This window comes from Micropterus dolomieu, linkage group LG05 (assembly GCF_021292245.1).
Source record: "Micropterus dolomieu isolate WLL.071019.BEF.003 ecotype Adirondacks linkage group LG05, ASM2129224v1, whole genome shotgun sequence".
Taxonomy (NCBI): domain Eukaryota; kingdom Metazoa; phylum Chordata; class Actinopteri; order Centrarchiformes; family Centrarchidae; genus Micropterus; species Micropterus dolomieu.
The window spans coordinates 26,415,883-26,435,687 of NC_060154.1; the positions used below are offsets into that span (position 1 = coordinate 26,415,883).

Sequence of the window (19,805 nt, forward strand, 5' to 3'; positions counted from 1 at the left end):
GTTTGAGCAGACACATGCACATTTGTGGCCTGCTGGAGGTCATTTTGCAGGGCTCTGGCAGTGCTCCTCCTGCTCCTCCTTGCACAAAGGCGGAGGTAGCGGTCCAGCTGCTGGGTTGTTGCCCTCCTACGGCCTCCTCCACGTCTCCTGATGTACTGGCCTGTCTCCTGGTAGCGCCTCCGTGCTCTGGACACTACGCTGACAGACACAGCAAACCTTCTTGCCACAGCTCGCATTGATGTGCCATCCTGGATGAGCTGCACTACCTGAGCCACTTGTGTGGGTTGTAGACTCCGTCTCATGCTACCACTAGAGTGAAAGCACCGCCAGCATTCAAAAGTGACCAAAACATCAGCCAGGAAGCATAGGAACTGAGAAGTGGTCTGTGGTCACCACCTGCAGAACCACTCCTTTATTGGGGGTGTCTTGCTAATTGCTATAGTTTCCACCTGTTATCTATTCCATTTCCATGTGAAATTGATTATCAGTGTTGCTTCCTAAGAGGACAGTTTGATTTCACAGGAGTGTGATTGACTTGGAGTTACATTGTGGTGTTTAAGTGTTCCCTTTATTTTTTTGAGCAGTGTATATAGAGACCAAATTGTCAGTTTTGTTGCTGATCTCAGTATTTTGTGACGAGAATCCTTCACTTCTCTTTCAGCAAATTGCCATTGCTCGTGAGGGCGACCTCCTGACCAAGGAGAGACTGTGCTGTGGTTTGTCCATGTTCGAGGTCATCCTCACACGCGTGCGAGGCTTCTTGGACGACCCCATCTGGCGTGGACCGCTGCCCAGCAATGGCGTGATGCACGTGGACGAGTGTGTGGAGTTCCACCGTCTCTGGAGTGCCATGCAGTTTGTGTACTGCATCCCTGTGGGAGCCCATGAGTTCACAGTGGAGTGAGTGCAGCAGGACACGCATCTGCACCACATGTGACTTAAAGCGCCACATCTTCACTCAAACACTCCCTATCCCTGTTTTCCAGGCAGTGCTTCGGAGACGGCCTTCACTGGGCTGGCTGCATGATCATTGCCCTCCTGGGACAGCACAGACGCTTCGACATCCTCGACTTCAGCTACCACCTTCTCAAGGTGCAGAAGCATGACGGCAAGGATGAGGTCATCAAGAGCGTGGTGAGTTGGAGAGGCGATGATTTGCAAGACAGCCATATACAATGGCAGTTCATCACATGACATGGTGATGCAGTCATTCTGTACAGTCATTTCTTTTTATCATGAGGCAGGAGTCTCATAGTAATGACATTACTTCATTACTGCACTCAGCTAAGAAATACTTCAGAACATAACAAACAAGAGATAACATGTTAATTAGTGAGCATTACAGGTGCTGGCAGGTGGATTTTGTTACCTTTTAAAAAGAGCCAGGCTTGCTGTTTCCCCCTGGTTCCAGTATTTATGTCAAGCTACTGTAAGCTATAGCTGGCCGTAGCTTCATATTAAGTATACATACATTAATGGAATCGGTCTCATCTTGTAGGCCCAGAATCCATATAGAGCATCATAGGACACAGACCAGCCCTGGAGAAAAAACTGTTTACTGGTTTTCTATAATGTTTCTGTACAAGATGAACTGCTGATTTACCAGAACTTTTCTAAATGGGCATCCTATTAAGTTGGGAAAAATCTTTTTAATCACAAGATACTCAGTGTATTTGTATTTTTTGCTTCCCTTTAGCCACTGAAGAAGATGGTTGACAGAATCCGCAAATTCCAAATCATCAACAACGAGATTTTCGCCATCCTGAACAAGTACCTGAAGTCTGGAGATGGAGAGAACATGCCGGTCGAACACGTCCGATGCTTCCAACCACCGATACACCAGTCACTGGCCAGCAGCTGAGGTGCTGCTGCCACTGTCGATACTGTGGACCAGTGTGAAGTTCCGAACACTGTTAGCATTACCAGACTATCCACACATTTCTCCTCATTTACTTTGTCTTTAGTAGCAAAGGACCATTAAATGTAAGGAACTTTGGCCACTATTTTTTTTTGTATTCACCTGTGCCTTATAAGAAATGAATAGATATTTCCCCTTTTTGGATGAACTACTCTGTTTTATACTTGCAGAAAGCTATAGATCAGGGAAGGGAAATTAGTTTTATCAGATAAGTATTTAAGGGTTTGCAGTGGTGGAATGTTAAGGGTGAACAGCAACCTGTTTTTAAGTGGGAGGGGGGGGGTTCAAGTAAATTTGTATTTTCTATATTGTTAAATATGCATGCTAAACATTTTAAAGGAAAATGAAAAGTAACAAAGCTCATACTCATGTTAAGCATTTATTCACTGTGCCTTCTTTCAAATGTTTTAATCATTTTAATTCAATAAATATGTAACAAAGATGTTGGTTCATCTCAAGAGCTTTTCATTGAAACAAAAAGTTCAGAACAACTTCCAACAAATATTGTTGTTACTTTCAAGTATCACGAAAACTCAAATCATAGTGACTGTCCTGTTTTAATGTGGTCATTGTCAACAGGACCTCATATAGAATATATTAAAACTTTTATCTTGTTTTATAGAAAGTAAGTCAGTGCATGAATATGCATGTACATATAACAAAACATTTCTTTAAAAAAAACCTCATATTTACAGCGCTACAGAGGAATGAAATTAAGTTCTAACTGAATATGAACAGGTCATATTCTGAGAAAAGTAAGGCAAATTAAAACATTAAATACAATCCACTGGTCTGTCCAAGTCACTTTCCCAATACAGCTGATTGTCTTACTGTTTTCATATACCATAACAATGCCACGATTGGTGAGTCAGTACGGGGCAGGAAAAAAAGAAGTTCCTTAATGATCCAATGAGGAAGTCATAGCCCCATTTCTTCTAGAGACGCTATCAAAAGGTAAGCTCATTTCTCTGTCCTCCATGTCCTCAGTGTGTAGCATTTCGTATGTGCTGTGTGGCGCCATGCCGTTGGCTGCGGGAAAGGACCGTTCTTCCTTCCTCATGGACACAGCGAGTGTAGCCAAGCTAACGCTAACGTCTTTGAAGGCATGGAGCAAGAAGATACCCACGATGATCGTGAGGAAGCCACTGAGTGTGCCGATCACGTCGTCTGTGCCCATGTGCTCCCACTCCTTGAAGAGGATAGCGGAGCAGGAGAGCACCGATGTGGTGAAGAACACGTAGTAGATGGGAGTCACCAGGGAGGTGTTGAATATGTCCAGAGCCTTGTTTAAGTAGTTGATCTGTGTGCTCACACAGGCCACTAAACCCAAAAGCAAGATCCATGCCAGTGGGTTTCTCACTACGTTTGTCCCGGCGATTGCTTCCTTGATCGCAATACCCAGTCCTTTGACACAGGACACAGACAGTGCCCCAATTACTGAGCAGATGGTGATGTAGACAAGGATATTGGTCTGACCATGGCGGGGACCCACAACAAATATGAAGATGAGGGCCACAATGATGACCAGAGTGGCAAAGATGAAAAACCCTAGGGAAAAAGGTGTATGGGGTGTTAAACTGGACCAAAAAAGGCACTATTTTGATATTGAATAGCTGTATTTCATGTATTTGGCTTCAGTGTTTTAATAGTTTAGTTATGAAACATGACTAAGGCAGGGTCTCTGATGTACACTTTTGTTCTGTACCTGGGTCAACCAGCTTTTTGGCCATGTGCTCGAGGCTGCTGATCTCTTCCTCTTGTGGAGCATGAATTACCATGGTGGTGGAGCCCAGTATGCTGAGCAGGCAGCCGAGCTTCCCGTGCAGGTTTAACCGCTCCGTCAGAAAGTACGACGACAGCACCGCACTGCAATGACATTTACAGTCAGCCACAGTTACTCCACTTTACAAATCCATTTCCAAAGGTAAGGGGAAAAAGTCAATATAAGAAAGGTTTAAGTGTCCAAATAATGTAGTGAGTTATCTGTACCTGACAAGCACACTGAGGGCTCCCAGTGGGGTGACCAGAGTTGCAGGAGCGAAGGCATATGCTGCGAAGTTGGCTGCTTCACCAGCTCCCACTAAGTAGGATTAAAACACATTAAGTTATCAAATATGAAAAGGATAACTGTGTCGTAATGAAGACAGACAGAGGTTAAAACTGAAATACTGTGGTTTAAAGTGTTTTGTACAATATTAAGTAAAGATAGTCTTTCATATAAGCGCGGGTGTGGTAATTTGGTCAGGGCAAAAAAAACATCAGGAAGTCTATGTTAATACTGGGTTTAAGGTTGGTTGAAATGTATTTTTAGACATCTAGGCTGGGTATAATGGTTTAGCAGCATTCCAGTGATATTTTTAAATGAACAAGGAGGGCCTACAACACCAATTTTAAAAAAGGTCCTGGAGAAACAACAGTTACATGTAACCTAGACGTCTGAAAAAACATGTTTTCAACCTACTTTGGCCCCAGTTTTAATCTCATCATCTAAGTTACCCTGTAATTCACCAGATCCATGGCCCTGTATCTACCATAACCATTTTAATTAAAGAGTGTCATCACTTACTTGATAGTAAACCAGCCCACCATAGCCATTCTTTTAGATATGCATGACCACCCTGGCCTGAGGAGCAAAAAAATACATCTTTTAGAACATGTGATTTTTGCATGTATGTGTATAATCATCACAACCACAAGTCATAAACTGAAGGTCAAGTGAAATGCTTAAGTTAATGATTACTAGATGCGAAGTGAGTGCTGATTATTCATACCCATATGTATACAAACACACACCCAGAGGTGAGCAAAACTAAGCAAACCTGAAATTAAGGTGTAATCTTGTGTCTTAACAGCTGTCCCCACTGGTTTGACTACTTAGCTGGGTTTCGGTGTTGCACAACTAGAGCAGTGTGCCATAACTCAGGTGACACAGTTGGACAACTTAGTTTAGTTTGGAAAACCTTTAGAAAAGATCATTACCTGCCCGCATCGATCCTTTCCGTGCCAGCCTCAGAAGTCCTTTCTTTTTGAGGATAAAACTGCCTCCGATGAAGATGCTGGAACTGATGGCCAATCCCAGACCGATGTAGAAATCATACTTCCCTCTGTCCTGACCCATAGCGAGGCTGGATGCGTTGATGTGGTCTGTCACATTTAAGACCAAACACTGCAGATGCTGACCAAAAGTACAGTTCTGGCCAGCCCAGACACCTGAGAGCAGAGCACATGGAAGACAACAAAACACTTTTCAGCTGCTGAGGGAAAAAGTCAAAAAGTGAGGCCTTTAAGATTAGTTTAACAGCGGTAACCTACCGTTTCCACAGGAGATATTACAAACTGCTAAACCATCATTTAACGCGGTGAAAAAAATCCATCAGAGTAACAGCACATTTAGGACTATCTACTCTTACTACCGCCTGGTCCCATACAAACACACAGAAGTGACAGTTGAGTGGCCAAGCGGTTGTCTGGGCGCTGTACACACAAAAACTCAACCAGCTGCTATCTTAAATTTCTTGCTTCAAGTCACAGGAATTCAGGAAGTAACTCGCCATAGATGTCTACGTTAACCTGGGCACGCGCCAGGTGCAGCTCGTGAACCAGCTAGCGTCAAGTCGCCCTTTTCCCTTTAACCGTAAGTCCCACTGAGACAAAGAAACATCTTTTACGCGAGAGACCTGGCCAAGGCAAGAGCCATACAACAATTACAACGTATTAAAAAAAAAAAGCAACAACATGATAATCCACAGTGAAACAGAAGACAAGCTATTCAAACAGCGGCCTCTCAAGAAAAACAAGCACATGACTCCATTTCTTTATGGCGCCTTTAACGTTAAATCGTCAATTTATATAAATATGTCCAATATTTGGTCTTTTTTTAGATTATTCCATACCCAATGTGCATAGTAGGGAAATACAGTTTTCCCCAGATCTGTCAAAACATTACATTAAAGAGCCACCACTTAAGAGGAGCGAGGCTGGAAACTAACGTTACCGGAGTTGAGACAGAGAAGGGTACAGAAGTAAGAGAGAAGTTTACCCAATATTTTATAATAACCCGGCTATTGCATGTTACTACACTATTCTCGGTGCCAGCAGCACTTTGGTGGTGCCACGGCGGTACAGTTTGATAATTTCACGAGTGCTTATTTGTCGGTCTCTCCCTCGTTAGCCACGTTAGCTTCCATTAGCGTGACAGCTAACGTTTATATCTGGTTGGCAAGCGAAGTCACTCGGCGTTAACCGGGAATATCGGTTAGGTTTGAGAAGTCCTAATGAGAGTTAAATACCTGTCCGAGGGTGGCTGCTTCCCCCAACAAGAAGAAAGTGGTAGCAGCTAGAGGCTAGCTAATAGCTAGCATGCTTCCTGGCTCCGTGGCTGACCATCATCTCATACTGCTCTCTCCACGTTCAGCCAGCACCGACACCGCTTGACGACTTGCCGCACTGCGAGGCTCTTCTGCTCGTGACACAAGCTGTGACCGCTGAACTGTGAGCCCTCCGCAGGCGGAAGTCCAGCTCCACACAGATTAGATAGTACACTGGAGCAGAGTACAAACCAACACTTTGTAGTAGATTTTTATTGGAGTCATTTCACACTATCAGTTATGAAAACTACAATTTGTAGGGTGATTTGAAAATCCTTCTTTATCCAAAATCATTCATGACTAATAAATAGGGACTACAGCATTTCAACAACCACAAATGTGAGGGAAATTAAACATATTAGTTTAATGACAGCGTGAACGAATTGACTGAATGGTTTATTATAAATCTGTTTTCTAATTGCCCAAAGGTGTTTGGTTTAGTTTCTACACGCTCTCCAAAAACCTTAAAGTGTATTCAATATCTCTAAACAGTAATTGTATGAAAGGCAAAGCCAAGATATTTTACAGGTAATTGTGATATGTAACTACTTTGATTTAGTTTAATACTTTTTAAATTAGGCAAAATAACCAAACCCTTATCAAAGAAAATGACTCACATAGCTTGTAAAGATAGTGTATCGCTCATGGTCCTCTCATGGTGCGACAAATACATGCCAAGTTACCATGATATTTAAGTAAAGTTCATATTTGGTACATCAGCTTTACAAATTTCCCCATTAGACAAACCATTGAGTCCTTGTCGACACTTTTCTTCTATATAACCGCTGCACTAAAGAGACTTCCTCTGAAATTTCACTGAATAATTAACAGGCACACTGAATAAGTCAAAGTGAAGGCGATTCTACACTGAAACAGTCTAGCAGTGGGAGAAAGCGAGAACATTCAAGGGTCCATTAGAGCCCTGAGGTCAACACTCCAGATGGAAGTAAAAACAATTATTTTCTGTTAATTTTTAATCAATTAACAAATGTTTTGTAAGCCTCTTTGTAATTATTTGAAGTAAAAAAAAAATTCAGTTGACAAATGAGCTGTTCCCTAGGCCATAAGCTGTGAGGTGAAGTGTCTCACGATGATGATCAGTAGCATTAGTGAGTATTAATGGAATTACAGAAGGAATCAATATCTAAAGAACCTAGGGTGATATTTCTGGGTTACATGGTAACAAATAACTGTTCCATAAGAAACTACAAGGAGTAAAATGTTAAGTCAAAGTAGTTATAAATACACTGTAGCTTTGGCCATTTAAACTGGAATTGGTATAACTCAAGTATAGACTGTGTTATAAGAAATACAGTATGGCACAAAAGTCATGTAAATATGAATGCATCTCCATCAGTCTGTCTTCTTCTTCCAAATGATCAAAGCCTCTTGGGAAATGCGGAGCAAAATTACCCCGACACACACAGTTGTCAGACCACAAAGCATGGCTAGGCTGTCAGCTAACGTTAGTGCTGTCCACTCCTTGAAGAGAAGAGCAGAGGCAAGAATGACAGTAGATGTGAACGTCACATAGTATATGGCGTCAAACATGTTGGAGCTGAAACACTCCAAGGCCTTGCTGATGAAGAAGAACTGTATCAGGATGCTGACTGCCAGCGTCCCGAGCAAGCCCAGGAACAGAGCCAGTGCTCTGCTGCTCGGGGGCCCCTCTCCAAAGACGTCCTGTGAAACCAGGCCAAGTCCTTTGCTGCTTGGAACAGTGAAGCTTCCCAAGAGGGAACATATGGCGACATACACCATGATGTTTGATGTGCCGTGAGCTGGAGCAATCCATACAATTAGTATGACCAGCAGAAGGACCACCAAGAGGGCATACATTACAAACACTGCAGGATGAGAAATGAAATCTTCATTTATAATGCCATCATATTCTATATTTTCAAGGAGAAATAATAGTTCAGAAAAAGTGCTTACTTTGAATCAGTGAAACTAAAAGAGCTGATTGCACATTGACTAATTATTGGCACTTTTTACTGGCCTGCTTGCAGTTCTACAGACGACATTATCTTCATTCATCTTTAATAATTCTGGAGGACACATTTATTAATTACAAGAGTAAAATAACAGCAAAAACACAAACAAAATTGACCTGGATCCGATAGCCTCTCCTCCAACTCCAGTCTCGATGTTACAGCCCCTGCTTTAGGGGCATGACTTATAAGCACAACAGAGCCACAGCAACATAATACACAGCCAAGCTTTCCCAGGATATTTAGATGCTCCTTCAAGATCCAAGAACCCAGCACAGCCCTGCATCACACACAAACGCCGCAAAGTACACAAGGCAATTCATAGAGTCCTGAAAATATTATACAGTGTAGTAGTTTTAAATCTTGACTCTACGTTGACAGAATGAGATTAAAGCAGTTAATGTCATGTATCAAAATGATCATCATACAGATTGAAACTGTATTAAAAATTAACAATTTTCACATTAAAAATGACAGGATAAAGATTAATAATTAACCACAACTTTACTGTGCCTGAGGTGTCTATAGTCATAATATAATTATCAGTGCAACAGATAAAAAAAAAAGAATCCAATTCTTCCTTGGACTTACCCAAATAACACTCCGAGGGCTCCAAGTGGTGTAACTATCACAGCAGGGGCCACATTGTACGCCAGGAAATTCCCAGTTTGACCAACAATCACTAATGAGATTCATAAACAGCTGGGTCATGTAAAATATTCACACAACTCAGATGCACACAACTCAGAATTTCTAGCGTCAATTGAACTATACACCCAGAGTCGATAGATGGCGCTATACTCACTGGACAATGTGCCACTCCACCACACCACATCTTTGAGGTACGACCTTCCTGGGGTGGGGGAGAGAGTTTAGTTTGTGTGGCTACTACGCTTTACTCAACTTAAAAATATAATGTATGGCTTCCCCACTTCTACCCTTATAGGTAACTCTGTAAGAAGACCTGACATTATGTCTGACATTATCTGCTGTTTCAGTCAAGCTACCTTTGTCGCGGGAGCGTAATATTCCCTTTTTTTGAAGCACAAATGTCGACCCATTGATGAAACTTGATACTACTGCTATCACTATTCCAGTAACGGGCAATGAACCACTTGGTTCCGAGTCAATAGCCATTACTATGGTGGCTGTTGTTCATTAGCTTTACTGAATGACTGAAGGTCTCCAGTCCTCTTCGTAGTTTGGACCAGGAAGTGAGACAGTGCGCATGTGCGGTTCCTGGAGCACACAGCTGCACCATCCCAGCATTACTCTCACTGCACTTTAATAAAGATTATAAACTAATACTAATAATTCAAAAATACCCCTTTGAGCAAAAGTGTCAGGAATAACTGTCTTAGATCTCTCACTATGCATCTGTCGTGAAGCTGGATTGTCTATAGCAAGACAACAAATGCTTTTTATTTCCTTTGACTTATATTATTATATTGCATATTGTCATTACTGAATCTAAAAACTCAACTCAACTAATCATTCTGTTTTTCAAATGGAAATGTTAACCTGTCAGTCTGTATGACAGATCTTGGCAAAGTGGGTCTGACATACTCTGGTACTCAATTTGGGCAACTTGGGCCCCTGTCCCATCTAGTAGGTTAATCCCTACTCACATTTCCGACGATTTGCAGAATGTCGAAATCGGCTGTAATGGTAAAACAAGACAACAGCGGACAGTCAAAACAACTAAACTATTAAACTACTGAACTACACAGCATTATTACGCAATATTAATTTCAAAACTGTTTATTCAATTAGATTTAAGCATGATTATTATTTTTAAATGTCAAATAAATACACTCGAAAATTAAAAAACAATTAAAACTATGAAAAGTCTGTAGCTAAATGAATTGTCCGTGAAGTTAAGTACTTCCACCCTTTCCTTGAGACACACCGCCATCTAAAGGACAGTTCGCCTTCATTCCGGGCCAACCTCGCCCCTCCTAGGTCCCGCCTCCGATCCAAAAGGAGCGCACATTTTAGGACACCGCCCGGCCCGAGCGGGCGGAGTAGAATCTGTGAATCACCTCGCATTGGAAGCCCCACCTCAGCGTGCTGTTGTGGTACAGATCAATCGCATTGAATCTCCCGGTTACGGCTACGTAATTTGTTTCCAAGCCTCGTGCCCCAGTCCGCGACCTGTCAATCAAGTCCAATATTAAATACTTGTTAATGCAGCAAAGCAGCTGAGGGGACGAGAATAGCTTGAGAAGAGACCGCAGGTAATTTAGAAATTTGTTGTCAAACGGGACATGTTAAGTTACCTGTTGTGTTGCTGAAGTCGCTGGGACGTTGCGTATTATTCGGTGTCATGCCATAGTAGCCTCTTCATCGTTGCTTGGATGATGAGAGCTGGTTCAGCGTTAGCCAGCTAACGTTGTGTTAGTATTAGCTGTGTAGCAAGCTAAGTTAGCCGTAGCCACCAAGCTAACGTGAACGTTTCCTAGCGTTAGGTGTTGCGTTATGAGCGCACTGATGCTGTGTCAGCGTGTGTACTTATTACCTACTGGACTAGTGTCTGTTATCATATATGAAAACCAGGTTATAAACGCGGTATGAACGTGAACAGAGACTGTGCCCTTGCTAGCATTCATTGCTACGATATTCTCGTTTTCCTCCCCAACAGCTCATGTAACGTTAGAGTTATGGATATTTCTTTGGCCTTAAACTCCAGCGTTAAATATGTTAATGCAGCAAATGCAAGGTACAACGTACACGTTACATTAGTGATTTTTGGATGAAGTTAGAATATCACACCTGTAATTACATGTATAATTGAGAAGGTTGACCCAGTTAAGGATAAAGCATTTTGTATAACGTTACTGCAGCTGAAACGTTCGTGATAAAAGCAGCAACATTTGGATGTAACCTGGTTGCTGTCTGATGTTAGTCTGTGTATTAAAGACCTGTCGTTGACATGATGGGAGTGATTCAGTCCTATGCTTTGAAAGCTGGTGTTGGGCTTCCTTTTTGTTTACAGTTGGATGACAAAATATTGGTTGGTTATGCTGAGTTTGCTTCACTGTGAAAATTCACCAGTTTGAGGTAATCTTTGTGTAAGTTAAATAGAAACTAAAAATGTTGCTAATGCTGTCCAACCTCACTTTATTTTGTCATAGGCAAAGAGCATATCCCTCATTGCTTCACAGGGACTTTATAATGTTATGATTAGCTTCTCCTATGACTGTAACTTTGTACATTTGTCTCATATTATAACGCAGCCTTTCGTCTCTGCATCATGCAGGTTGGCTGCGTTCGCAGCCAGGAGAGGAGAGGGTAAGATGCCTTCTACATCTTTTACCCTCGATGCTCAGCTGAGGTTTCATGACAAATGGCTGAAGATAGACTTACAGGTATGTTCACGTAAATGCATATGAAAATCATTGCTTTTGCAGATTAATCGGACAGCATGATATTCCGTGGGCTGAGTCACATGTTTGAGAATATTCTTTGTCTTCCCCTCAGTTAAAATATGACGTTTTCCTCTATGGTCTGAGAAAATGTTCTTTTCATCTGCATCTACTGTAGCACTCCCAGCTGTTTCTTTCCATCTGTTTCTTTTAGATAGTGATTTGCTTCTAAATTGTCAGTCTGACTGCGTTGCATCATGTTGGGGATATACTGCAAAACCTTTAAACCTTGATGTCTCACTGATAGTGAGCGTCTGTCTTATCCCTTTTTTCCAAAACATTTTTGCTACGATGCCTTAAAAGTGAATGGAAATTACACTAGTTATGTCATATAGCATAAGCATCCACAATTCTGCTACTTTAACATGGTCAGAGTTGAACTTTAGGGGCTTCATTTGTTATAATAACCTGACACACCTGATCACCTAAGATATCTGCAACCACTGGTCTACAAGCTGCATCAAGCCTCACAGATGATTATTGTTTTTCCTGTAATGTGAAAAGAGGTGTAGCCTACAATATTACAGTAAGTTAGGGGAAAATGTATTTTAAAAAATAGATCTGTGTTGTGAAAACAAACCTATGTGGGTTGTAATTATGAGGTCTTTCATCAATATATCATGGATTTAGAGAAGATCAGGATACAACAGAATTTCTTACTACAGAATAGGCTGTGCAACGAGCTGTCTGCTCTCACCTCCACAAATTGCAGCCTGTCTGTACTCAGCCTGAACTTGAAAATTGATTTGCACTACCAAATGAGGACTAAAGGAGGGGAAGGGGGTCAGGTTTTCCCATCGTTAGAGCTCTCCCCGGTGCTGAAGGCAGCGTTAGTGTTATCCATCTCGTCTGGTGTCATCTGGAAGGTAACATGTTTTTGACATTTAAGCCTTGAAAACAAGAGTTGGCCTTCCACTTGTGAGCCTTTCTTAATAAATTAAACCATGGATGCTGTATCAGTAGAGCTATGGCTGAGATTTGACAGCAGATGTGTCCTTGAATCTTGAAACCTTGGAACTCAGTGATAAAACAGACATTATGTACTCTCAGTCTTCACTTATATTTGATATCTGTTTGTTGGTGTTAGTTTTCTTAGCTGGGTTAAGATGTTTGTGTTTGCTCCAAACATTTGAAAAAAAAAGATGTGAATACACATTGAACATTTTAAAGCTGATATTTGTAAATGTTTCTTACTTACTTTGGCAGCGGGCTTTCTCTCCAGAGGGACTGAGTGAGATGTGGAATGAAATGGTAAAAGATGAGGAGATAACATTCAGCGGAGAAGAATTGGCGCACCCAGGTACGACGATGAGAGACTACAGCATTCGTTTGTCCTTTTTACAGATTTACACATTGCTGCCTTGAGTTTAAGATGGCAAGGGCAATTTTTGCACACAATGTAAAGATGTTATGTGAGCCAGGGACAGGGTTGGCATTTAAACCTTGCTGATGGAAATGATAATTAATGTCAGAATTTCTTTTGATTATTTCAGAGGATTGCACTGACTGCTTTGGAACTCAGAAGAAAGATGAGCCCAACGACAAAGAGAAGAAAGAGGAGGAGGAGACCTCAACATCTGTACATCACTCCATCATTGAGACGTGGGACTGGGGGCAGCAGCCAGGTGAGAGGGCTACCTGAACAAGGTCAAGATGTGTCGGGTTACAGAATATCATGTAGCCTGCTACTACGATGCTACCCTGTTCTGCTGTTGTGACTCTTGTTATTTTATGCCTTTCTGTTTCCAAGTAGGGTAATTAATACCATGCTGCTAGCAGATGGTTTCACAACACCTAAATGTCGACTAGATACTATGATACTGACCATTTCAACACATGGCCGACCTCGTTGTTGATCAATTTCATGTCTGTCGGGCCCTGCTGATGTGTGCATGTTTTGCTGGCACGTGAGGTGTGGAAATTCTGAAATGACAACTTGCCGTCTGTAGGTCTCAGCGGTTATTTTTACCCCTCGGAGTGTGATCTTGGTAGACGTTATAATGTGGTCCAGTGCTGGGGAGCGTCTCTCACCCAAGCTGTGTTTACTAGCGGGACTGGGTGGGACGGTGTTATGGTTGGGGGAGATAAGGATTGGGGGGACAACATGCCTAGTGAATGCCTTGTAGCTACTTGGCTTGCTTCTCTTTCTCTTTTTTTTTTTTTTTTTTTGTTGAGTTAGTCAGTCAGGGAAACACACTGGTCCGATTGTACAGTGAGTGTAACTGGATCGCTACATGGAAGAGTGCTCTGACATTGATGCTTAAAGTTCAAACAAGCATACTTCCTGCTTTTCCAATGAGTGGTCAGATATCTGGAACATGTTGATCTCAGCAGTTACAGCTCAGATCCAGCCTTTTGCTTTGAAATCAGGATGGTGCAGGGACGTATGACAGATTTTCTCTGATTCTTTGCGGTGGATGTTTTTTATAAGGAGTTATTTACCTCCTATGCATTTGGTAGTTCTCTAACGCAAGTTACTTTTTAGCTATGGGTAATGTATAATGAATGGTTTGAGACTTTGTCTGACTGGGATACATATCTGTCCTGACAGCTGAGCACAGCTGACTGTAGAGTGGCTCATACAACCTCAGGCCAGTCTGGCTCACACAAAGCTTAAGTGGATTTCAGACCCACTATTTTGGCCCATCTTGTCTTCCCTGCAGCGCTTCTGTATAGAAGCATAATAAAGCATTTTCTCTTGAACCAGATCAGAACAAAGGACTGGTTGTGGTGAAGGCCAGTGGGGAAAATATTGAATATGGTGAATTTTCTTTTTTCAATAAGAAACAGCCAAGACTGCAAGTAATAAGCGTTAATAGTAATAAGTGGCCCCTGTCTTGAAACACACCTTGCTGTTAGTGTAATGAAGAGGTTAGGCAAAATAATGAGATGTGATTGTAAAAAATGGTGTTTTCTCAGTTGTTTCAATGTACCAACTCCAGCTAAATGTGTGTATTTTTAAACAGAAATGCAAGGAACCTTCTGTACAATTAATAACTTAAATCCCTGGAGTATCATGTAAACTTGGCAAAATGTTTTCACTTGTTTGTGCTGCATCATCGGCTTAATGTTACTGTTAACTGTTGTTACACTGTTTGAAAAATCAAAATGTGAGTTTTCATGGGTAGTAAAATATGTTTATAAAGCACCATTGCTTTTTCTTTTCTCATGCCTTACTTTAAAGTTTCTTGTGAGCAGTTAGAATCAGGCTCCAAAAGTAACTTTTTGGCTCATCTACCAGTGATAAGTAAACTGAGAAAATTTACCAGCCAAATATATTGTTTACCTGCCATAACACTGCATCACAATGACCTAAAGTTTTTATTATGTAAACGCTTCTTTAGCATCACTTCAAAGAGGCATATGAATAGATAACTTCTGGTTTACAACTTTTATTCAGAACTTTTCCAATAATAAACACTATCAATCAGTTACATTGTTGCACAGCTCACACTGTGAGCTGCTGTTGTCAGACTGTCTGTGTCCATCGCTGAATCTTTGACCGTCAATAGAAGCACATTGATGGCCTTTTTGTAAAGGTTTCAGTGTGGTACCTGTGTTGTTGCTGAGATAGTGGCTCAGAGCGGCTGAGAGGTTCTCTGGTGTGTGTGGGAGGAGTGTCGTAATCGTAGCCTTGCTATTGGTCATGTTCATTTTACAGGCTACAGTTAGCCACTGTTCTGATATTTATACTTGGCAAAAGCTGATATTAAATATAGCCAACCTCGGAGTCAAGATTAGCTAATGTGATTCATTGGGTGGTGGTGACCCCAATTTATTTTTTTTATTTTGGACCCTGGTTACAATAAATTGCATTCATATTCTGCACATATGTTTTTTGCATTATATGAAGATGCTACCAGAAATTGGTTTTTAATTTTAAAAGAGAAAACGCAATGGAAAATAAACTTAAAGGAGGAACTAGGAAAATAATATTTTTTATATATATATATATATATATATAAACTTAATGATCCTAAAACTTTTAAAAAAATTACATTTGAGTGCTCAATTTATGTTTAGCTTACTGTATTTTTTAATAATTTTGCACTGAAAATAAAGTTTAATAATCACGTTTATTTCCCCTTTGAATTATGGTAAGTATTAAAAGTTCCATTATGTTTTGAGTGATGACGTTTTCGTTGCCCTTCCCGTGTGTGTGTGTGTGTGTGTGTATAGATGAGACTGAGTTGAAGGAATGTCTGATGGTCCTGATTGACGACCAGCAGAAGCTCTCTGCTCAGATGGCCAAAAGCACCCTGTCTGCCCAACGCCTGCGCCAGCGCCTGGTCATCCTGGAGCGCTACCTCATCTCTCTCAGCCACAGCATGATGGAGGAGAAGTACAAGTTCCGTTGGAAGACGCCCCCCAGCCCACCGCTGCCTGCTGCTGACAATAAGAGGTAAAAATAATCCAGAATTAACCAGTACAAAATACAGTACAAATTCTTGCTGGTATGTACTTGATACCTGACTTTTCATGCTTGTTTGAGTTAAACCCTACAGCTTGGTGTATGAGTGCACACTTATGGAGGCCTCTTAAACATTCTCACAACTGAATCTTGTATATCTTGTAATCCTCTGTACTGTGCTTTGCTTTTTCAGCCCTCGTCCGGCCAGTAAAGGCGTCGAAGGGTTGGCCAGAGTTGGCTCCAGGGCAGCTCTCTCTTTTGCATTTGCTTTCCTGCGTCGTGCCTGGAGGTCAGGTAAGAATATCCCGGGATACTAACATTGAAGACGTTTTGTGGCACTAGTGGTGGTGATGATCGCTACTGTCATGGAGATGGAGCTTTGTTCAACAGCTGTTAATGAATGTGTTGCACCGTGTCACAAGCTACTCATAGTAAACAGTCCAAAGTATTTCTCAACGCTATGTTTTTAGCCTTAGCTTGTGGCGTCCGTTAGCTTTCATATACAGTATGTAAAGGGAGGTGGACAAACATTTGATATAATGCTGTCCACCACCACAGTCTAGGACCTCACAAAAGACAGAAAAGATTAATTTCATTGTACAAGTAATATACAATTAATAAATGTGGATGTCAGTGTATATCAATCACAGTCTGATTACATCCACTACTTAACGGCTTTGGCCGTTGCTGTGTTTGCTTCTTCATTGTTAGCTTGGGAAGTAGAGATGCTGTTTTTGCTGCGTGTACCAGTGTGAGGTTGAGAGCTGTCTGTCCACAGAGACTGGGTGGGAACAAAGAGCAGACCTCTTCTCTGTAACCTTCCTGTAACATGAGCAGCACACACACACAGTTAAGCCTCTCATGCTCCGTGTGGCTGTATTCCTGGAATACACTGTAAGAACAACAGACGTAACAGTGTGTTCTTTTTCACCCTCCACCAGCTGAATGAACACATAACGATGCTGGATATTAGAATAAGTCATGTATAAATAGTTCAAATTTCTCATATAATGTTTTAGACATTTCAATGAATTTGTAACGTGTGTATCAGCATTTGCTTGTGTTTAGAGTTAGGAAAACATGGGAATAAATTGTATACTGAAATACTGTAAGTCACTGTCACTGTAATGGTAAGTCCCCCTTTTGCCCTCATACCAGGCTTTTATATTTTTGGGTCTCCTGTGTACAGTGTAATCTAGCCACCGTGCTTCATAAAATTTACGAGAGGTTTGTGTTTCACAGGAGATGATGCAGATCTTTGCAGTGAGCTTCTCCAGGAGTCTCTGGATGCCCTGCGTGCCCTACCGGAGGCTACACTGTTTGATGAGGGAACTGTATCTTCAGTGTGGCTTGAAGTTGTTGAGAGGGCCACCAAGTTCCTCAGGTTTGTTTTTTACTGGTCAGATCACTCGCTAATTTAGTGTATTGTAAGATAATCTTTTGTGGTTCTCGTGTCTTATCTTCTCTGGGACCAGTGACGTACATGGAAGTGCCAGCACCAAAGGCAACATTCCTCTTCAGGACCAGCACCTAGCCCTGGCCATCCTGCTGGAGCTGGCGGTACAGAGGGGCACTCTCAGGTAACCAGAGACCCTTAGTAGCCGTTTATTTGTCTATGCTGATATCCTACTGCAGTTGAAATGCACTGCAACCTCACTGCTCTCTTTGTCTTTGTGTCTTTTCCAGTCAGCTGCTGTCTGCTGTGCTGCTACTACTGCGCCTGTGGGAAAGTGGCACCAGAGAGATGGACAACGAGCGCTCCACCCAGGGAACCAGCGCCCCTCTGCTGCCCCTCCTGCAGCGCTTTCAGAACATACAGAGCAGCAAGGAGGAGCCCATTCCTGAAGAGGAAGCTGAGGTGAAAATGTCCTCTCCTGAACCTGAAATGTTTCTTTTTATCTCACCTGAAGAGAAACCAAGAAACCTCTCAAACAAAATGTTATCAAATGAAGGTCTGTTGCGTTGTTGCCTTGCTTGGGAACACATGTCTTAAAGTAAGAATCAAGCTAATAAGTACCTTGTGGTTAATTGCTTTGATTTCCAGATCCTCACAGCCCCTCTGAGTCCAAATGAGAGTTTTCTGCGCTACCTGACCTTACCTCAGGATAACGACCTGGCTATTGACCTTCGGCAAACAGCTGTGGTGATCATGGCTCACCTGGACCGCTTGGCTTCTCCCTGCAGCCCTCCACACTGCAACTCCCCCACGTCACACAAGGTGACAACTTGACTGGCAATGCCTGAATGATTAGTTATCATATTTCTTTTTAGGTCAGTGATGTTCCTCCTTCTATTATTGTGGGAGCTATGTGCCTGTGTTATCATCTTTGTGCTTTATACATATCTTGGATGTCCACATTTTGTCCTGTTCACTGTCATCACGGTCATCATCAGACTTCACTCAAGTGTGAATCCTCCTTTAGTTTGAGTGCCGTTAATCAAATATGAAAGGTTGACATGAATTTTTAGGATTTTTTTAAATATTTTTTTATGGGTATATATTGTTGCAGAAGGAGAAATTGCAGCCAAAATGGCAATCAATCACCATGTGACTGACTTTGTCTCCCTTTCTGTCTCGTTATGTCCCAGGGAACCTTGCAGGAGGTGATTGCCTGGGGCCTGTTGGGCTGGAAGCTTTATGCCAATGTAAATGGGCCCATTCAGTGTAAAGCCCTGTCGAGCCTTGGAGTCGCACAAATTGTTTGCTCAGAAAAGGGCTTCCTCGTCCTGTCCAGCAGTGGTGCTGTTTACAGCCAGAACTACAAGAGCACAACCCTGGTCAGTTTTGTTGCACTGTGTTTTCTGTTTATTCATGTATCCTCTCTAATGAGCTAGCTTTATTCTTCCAAAAAAGTGATCCTTTCATCCTTTTGTCAGCTGCAGATGGAGTCACTGAATTGTTTTCATTGCAGGCTCCAATGCTAATCCATGGTCTGAGCTCCAGAAAGATTGTGAAGCTAGCAGCTCATCCTGATGGACAGCACTACTTGGCCCTGTCATCCAACGGGGAGGTGTTTTCATGGGGGTGCGGTGATGGAGGTCGCCTTGGACATGGAGACACCACGTAAGCAAACAGAAAAAACCCTAGCTGATATGTAATTTCCACCATGTCATCTAATAGACAAGATGAAACTATATGGAAACTCTGGTACTTCCAGATTGAAGAGACCTTTACAATTGTGGCTTCTACAAATATAACACTAAATGAAGCTGTATATTTGGAAAATTTGGGGCACTAAATCCTGTGTCTAAAAAATTTTACCATTTTGTACATTTCATTAAATCCCGAATTTAAGACTTTTATGCTATTACACCAAAGACAGCTTCCACAGCTGCCATTAACTACATTTTAAGTAAAACATCCAACACTAAGAATTCTTCTAAAAAAGCCTAAAACAATGCCTGAGAGATTGCTTTCACAACGAATTGACAGATTCCAGAAAACCTCCTCATATCTGTCAGCGAAGCATCAGCTCCCTTGTCACTTTATTTCAGGTATCTTGAAGAGCCTACAATGATCACAGCCTTCAATGGGAAACAGACAGGAAAGCATGTGGTACAAATAGCTTGTGGGAGCACATACAGTGCTGCGATCACAGCTGATGGCGAACTCTATACATGGGGTAGAGGGAACTACGGTCGACTGGGCCATGGTAAGCTCTAACTGCATTGAACTGCTGGACACAGCCTTTA

The 19,805-nt window shown here is 41.9% G+C and overlaps 4 protein-coding genes across 10 annotated transcripts in view; 2 read left to right on the plus strand and 2 right to left on the minus strand.

Moving 5' to 3' along the window:
- LOC123971410 (cytoplasmic FMR1-interacting protein 1 homolog) overlaps positions 1 to 2,360 on the plus strand; it is a 1,205,200-nt gene extending 1,202,840 nt beyond the window's left edge. The window contains exons 29-31 of the mRNA XM_046050210.1: positions 662 to 900; positions 987 to 1,134; positions 1,697 to 2,360. Coding sequence (XP_045906166.1) covers positions 662 to 900; positions 987 to 1,134; positions 1,697 to 1,861 — 552 coding nt within the window. The 3' untranslated portion in view covers positions 1,862 to 2,360. The remainder of the gene's footprint in view (positions 1 to 661; positions 901 to 986; positions 1,135 to 1,696) is intronic.
- Positions 2,285 to 6,363, minus strand: nipa2 (NIPA magnesium transporter 2). 2 transcript variants are annotated; one of them, XM_046050285.1, is made up of 6 exons: positions 6,208 to 6,363; positions 4,898 to 5,128; positions 4,485 to 4,541; positions 3,908 to 3,998; positions 3,624 to 3,784; positions 2,285 to 3,466 (listed from the first exon to the last, which is right to left on the minus strand). In XM_046050285.1, the coding sequence occupies exons 2-6, from the start codon at positions 5,034 to 5,036 to the stop codon at positions 2,817 to 2,819; spliced, it is 1,098 nt and encodes a 365-aa protein (XP_045906241.1). In that variant the 5' UTR covers positions 5,037 to 5,128; positions 6,208 to 6,363; the 3' UTR covers positions 2,285 to 2,816. The 2 variants fall into 2 exon arrangements, with proteins under 2 accessions (XP_045906241.1, XP_045906242.1); XM_046050286.1 differs by lacking the exon at positions 6,208 to 6,363 and adding an exon at positions 5,231 to 5,527.
- A 117-nt stretch (positions 6,364 to 6,480) lies between these two features.
- nipa1 (NIPA magnesium transporter 1) lies at positions 6,481 to 10,206 on the minus strand. Of its 5 annotated transcripts, none has more exons than XM_046050301.1 (6): positions 10,186 to 10,206; positions 9,905 to 9,936; positions 9,082 to 9,125; positions 8,868 to 8,958; positions 8,396 to 8,556; positions 6,481 to 8,132 (listed from the first exon to the last, which is right to left on the minus strand). In XM_046050301.1, the coding sequence occupies exons 1-6, from the start codon at positions 10,189 to 10,191 to the stop codon at positions 7,639 to 7,641; spliced, it is 828 nt and encodes a 275-aa protein (XP_045906257.1). In that variant the 5' UTR covers positions 10,192 to 10,206; the 3' UTR covers positions 6,481 to 7,638. The 5 variants fall into 5 exon arrangements, with proteins under 5 accessions (XP_045906257.1, XP_045906256.1, XP_045906258.1 ...); XM_046050300.1 differs by having other exon boundaries at positions 10,162 to 10,206; XM_046050302.1 differs by lacking the exon at positions 10,186 to 10,206 and having other exon boundaries at positions 9,082 to 9,129; positions 9,905 to 10,106.
- Positions 10,207 to 10,391: 185 nt separating this feature from the next.
- The window catches only part of herc2 (HECT and RLD domain containing E3 ubiquitin protein ligase 2), a 42,993-nt gene continuing 33,579 nt past the window's right edge, over positions 10,392 to 19,805 (plus strand). For both annotated transcript variants that reach the window (XM_046050165.1, XM_046050166.1), the window contains exons 1-13: positions 10,392 to 10,513; positions 11,536 to 11,644; positions 12,908 to 13,001; positions 13,195 to 13,326; positions 15,881 to 16,103; positions 16,306 to 16,406; positions 17,355 to 17,496; positions 17,588 to 17,692; positions 17,799 to 17,970; positions 18,157 to 18,330; positions 18,702 to 18,890; positions 19,025 to 19,176; positions 19,608 to 19,765. In XM_046050165.1, the coding sequence (XP_045906121.1) occupies positions 11,573 to 11,644; positions 12,908 to 13,001; positions 13,195 to 13,326; positions 15,881 to 16,103; positions 16,306 to 16,406; positions 17,355 to 17,496; positions 17,588 to 17,692; positions 17,799 to 17,970; positions 18,157 to 18,330; positions 18,702 to 18,890; positions 19,025 to 19,176; positions 19,608 to 19,765 (1,714 nt within the window). In that variant the 5' untranslated portion in view covers positions 10,392 to 10,513; positions 11,536 to 11,572. The remainder of the gene's footprint in view (positions 10,514 to 11,535; positions 11,645 to 12,907; positions 13,002 to 13,194; positions 13,327 to 15,880; positions 16,104 to 16,305; positions 16,407 to 17,354; positions 17,497 to 17,587; positions 17,693 to 17,798; positions 17,971 to 18,156; positions 18,331 to 18,701; positions 18,891 to 19,024; positions 19,177 to 19,607; positions 19,766 to 19,805) is intronic.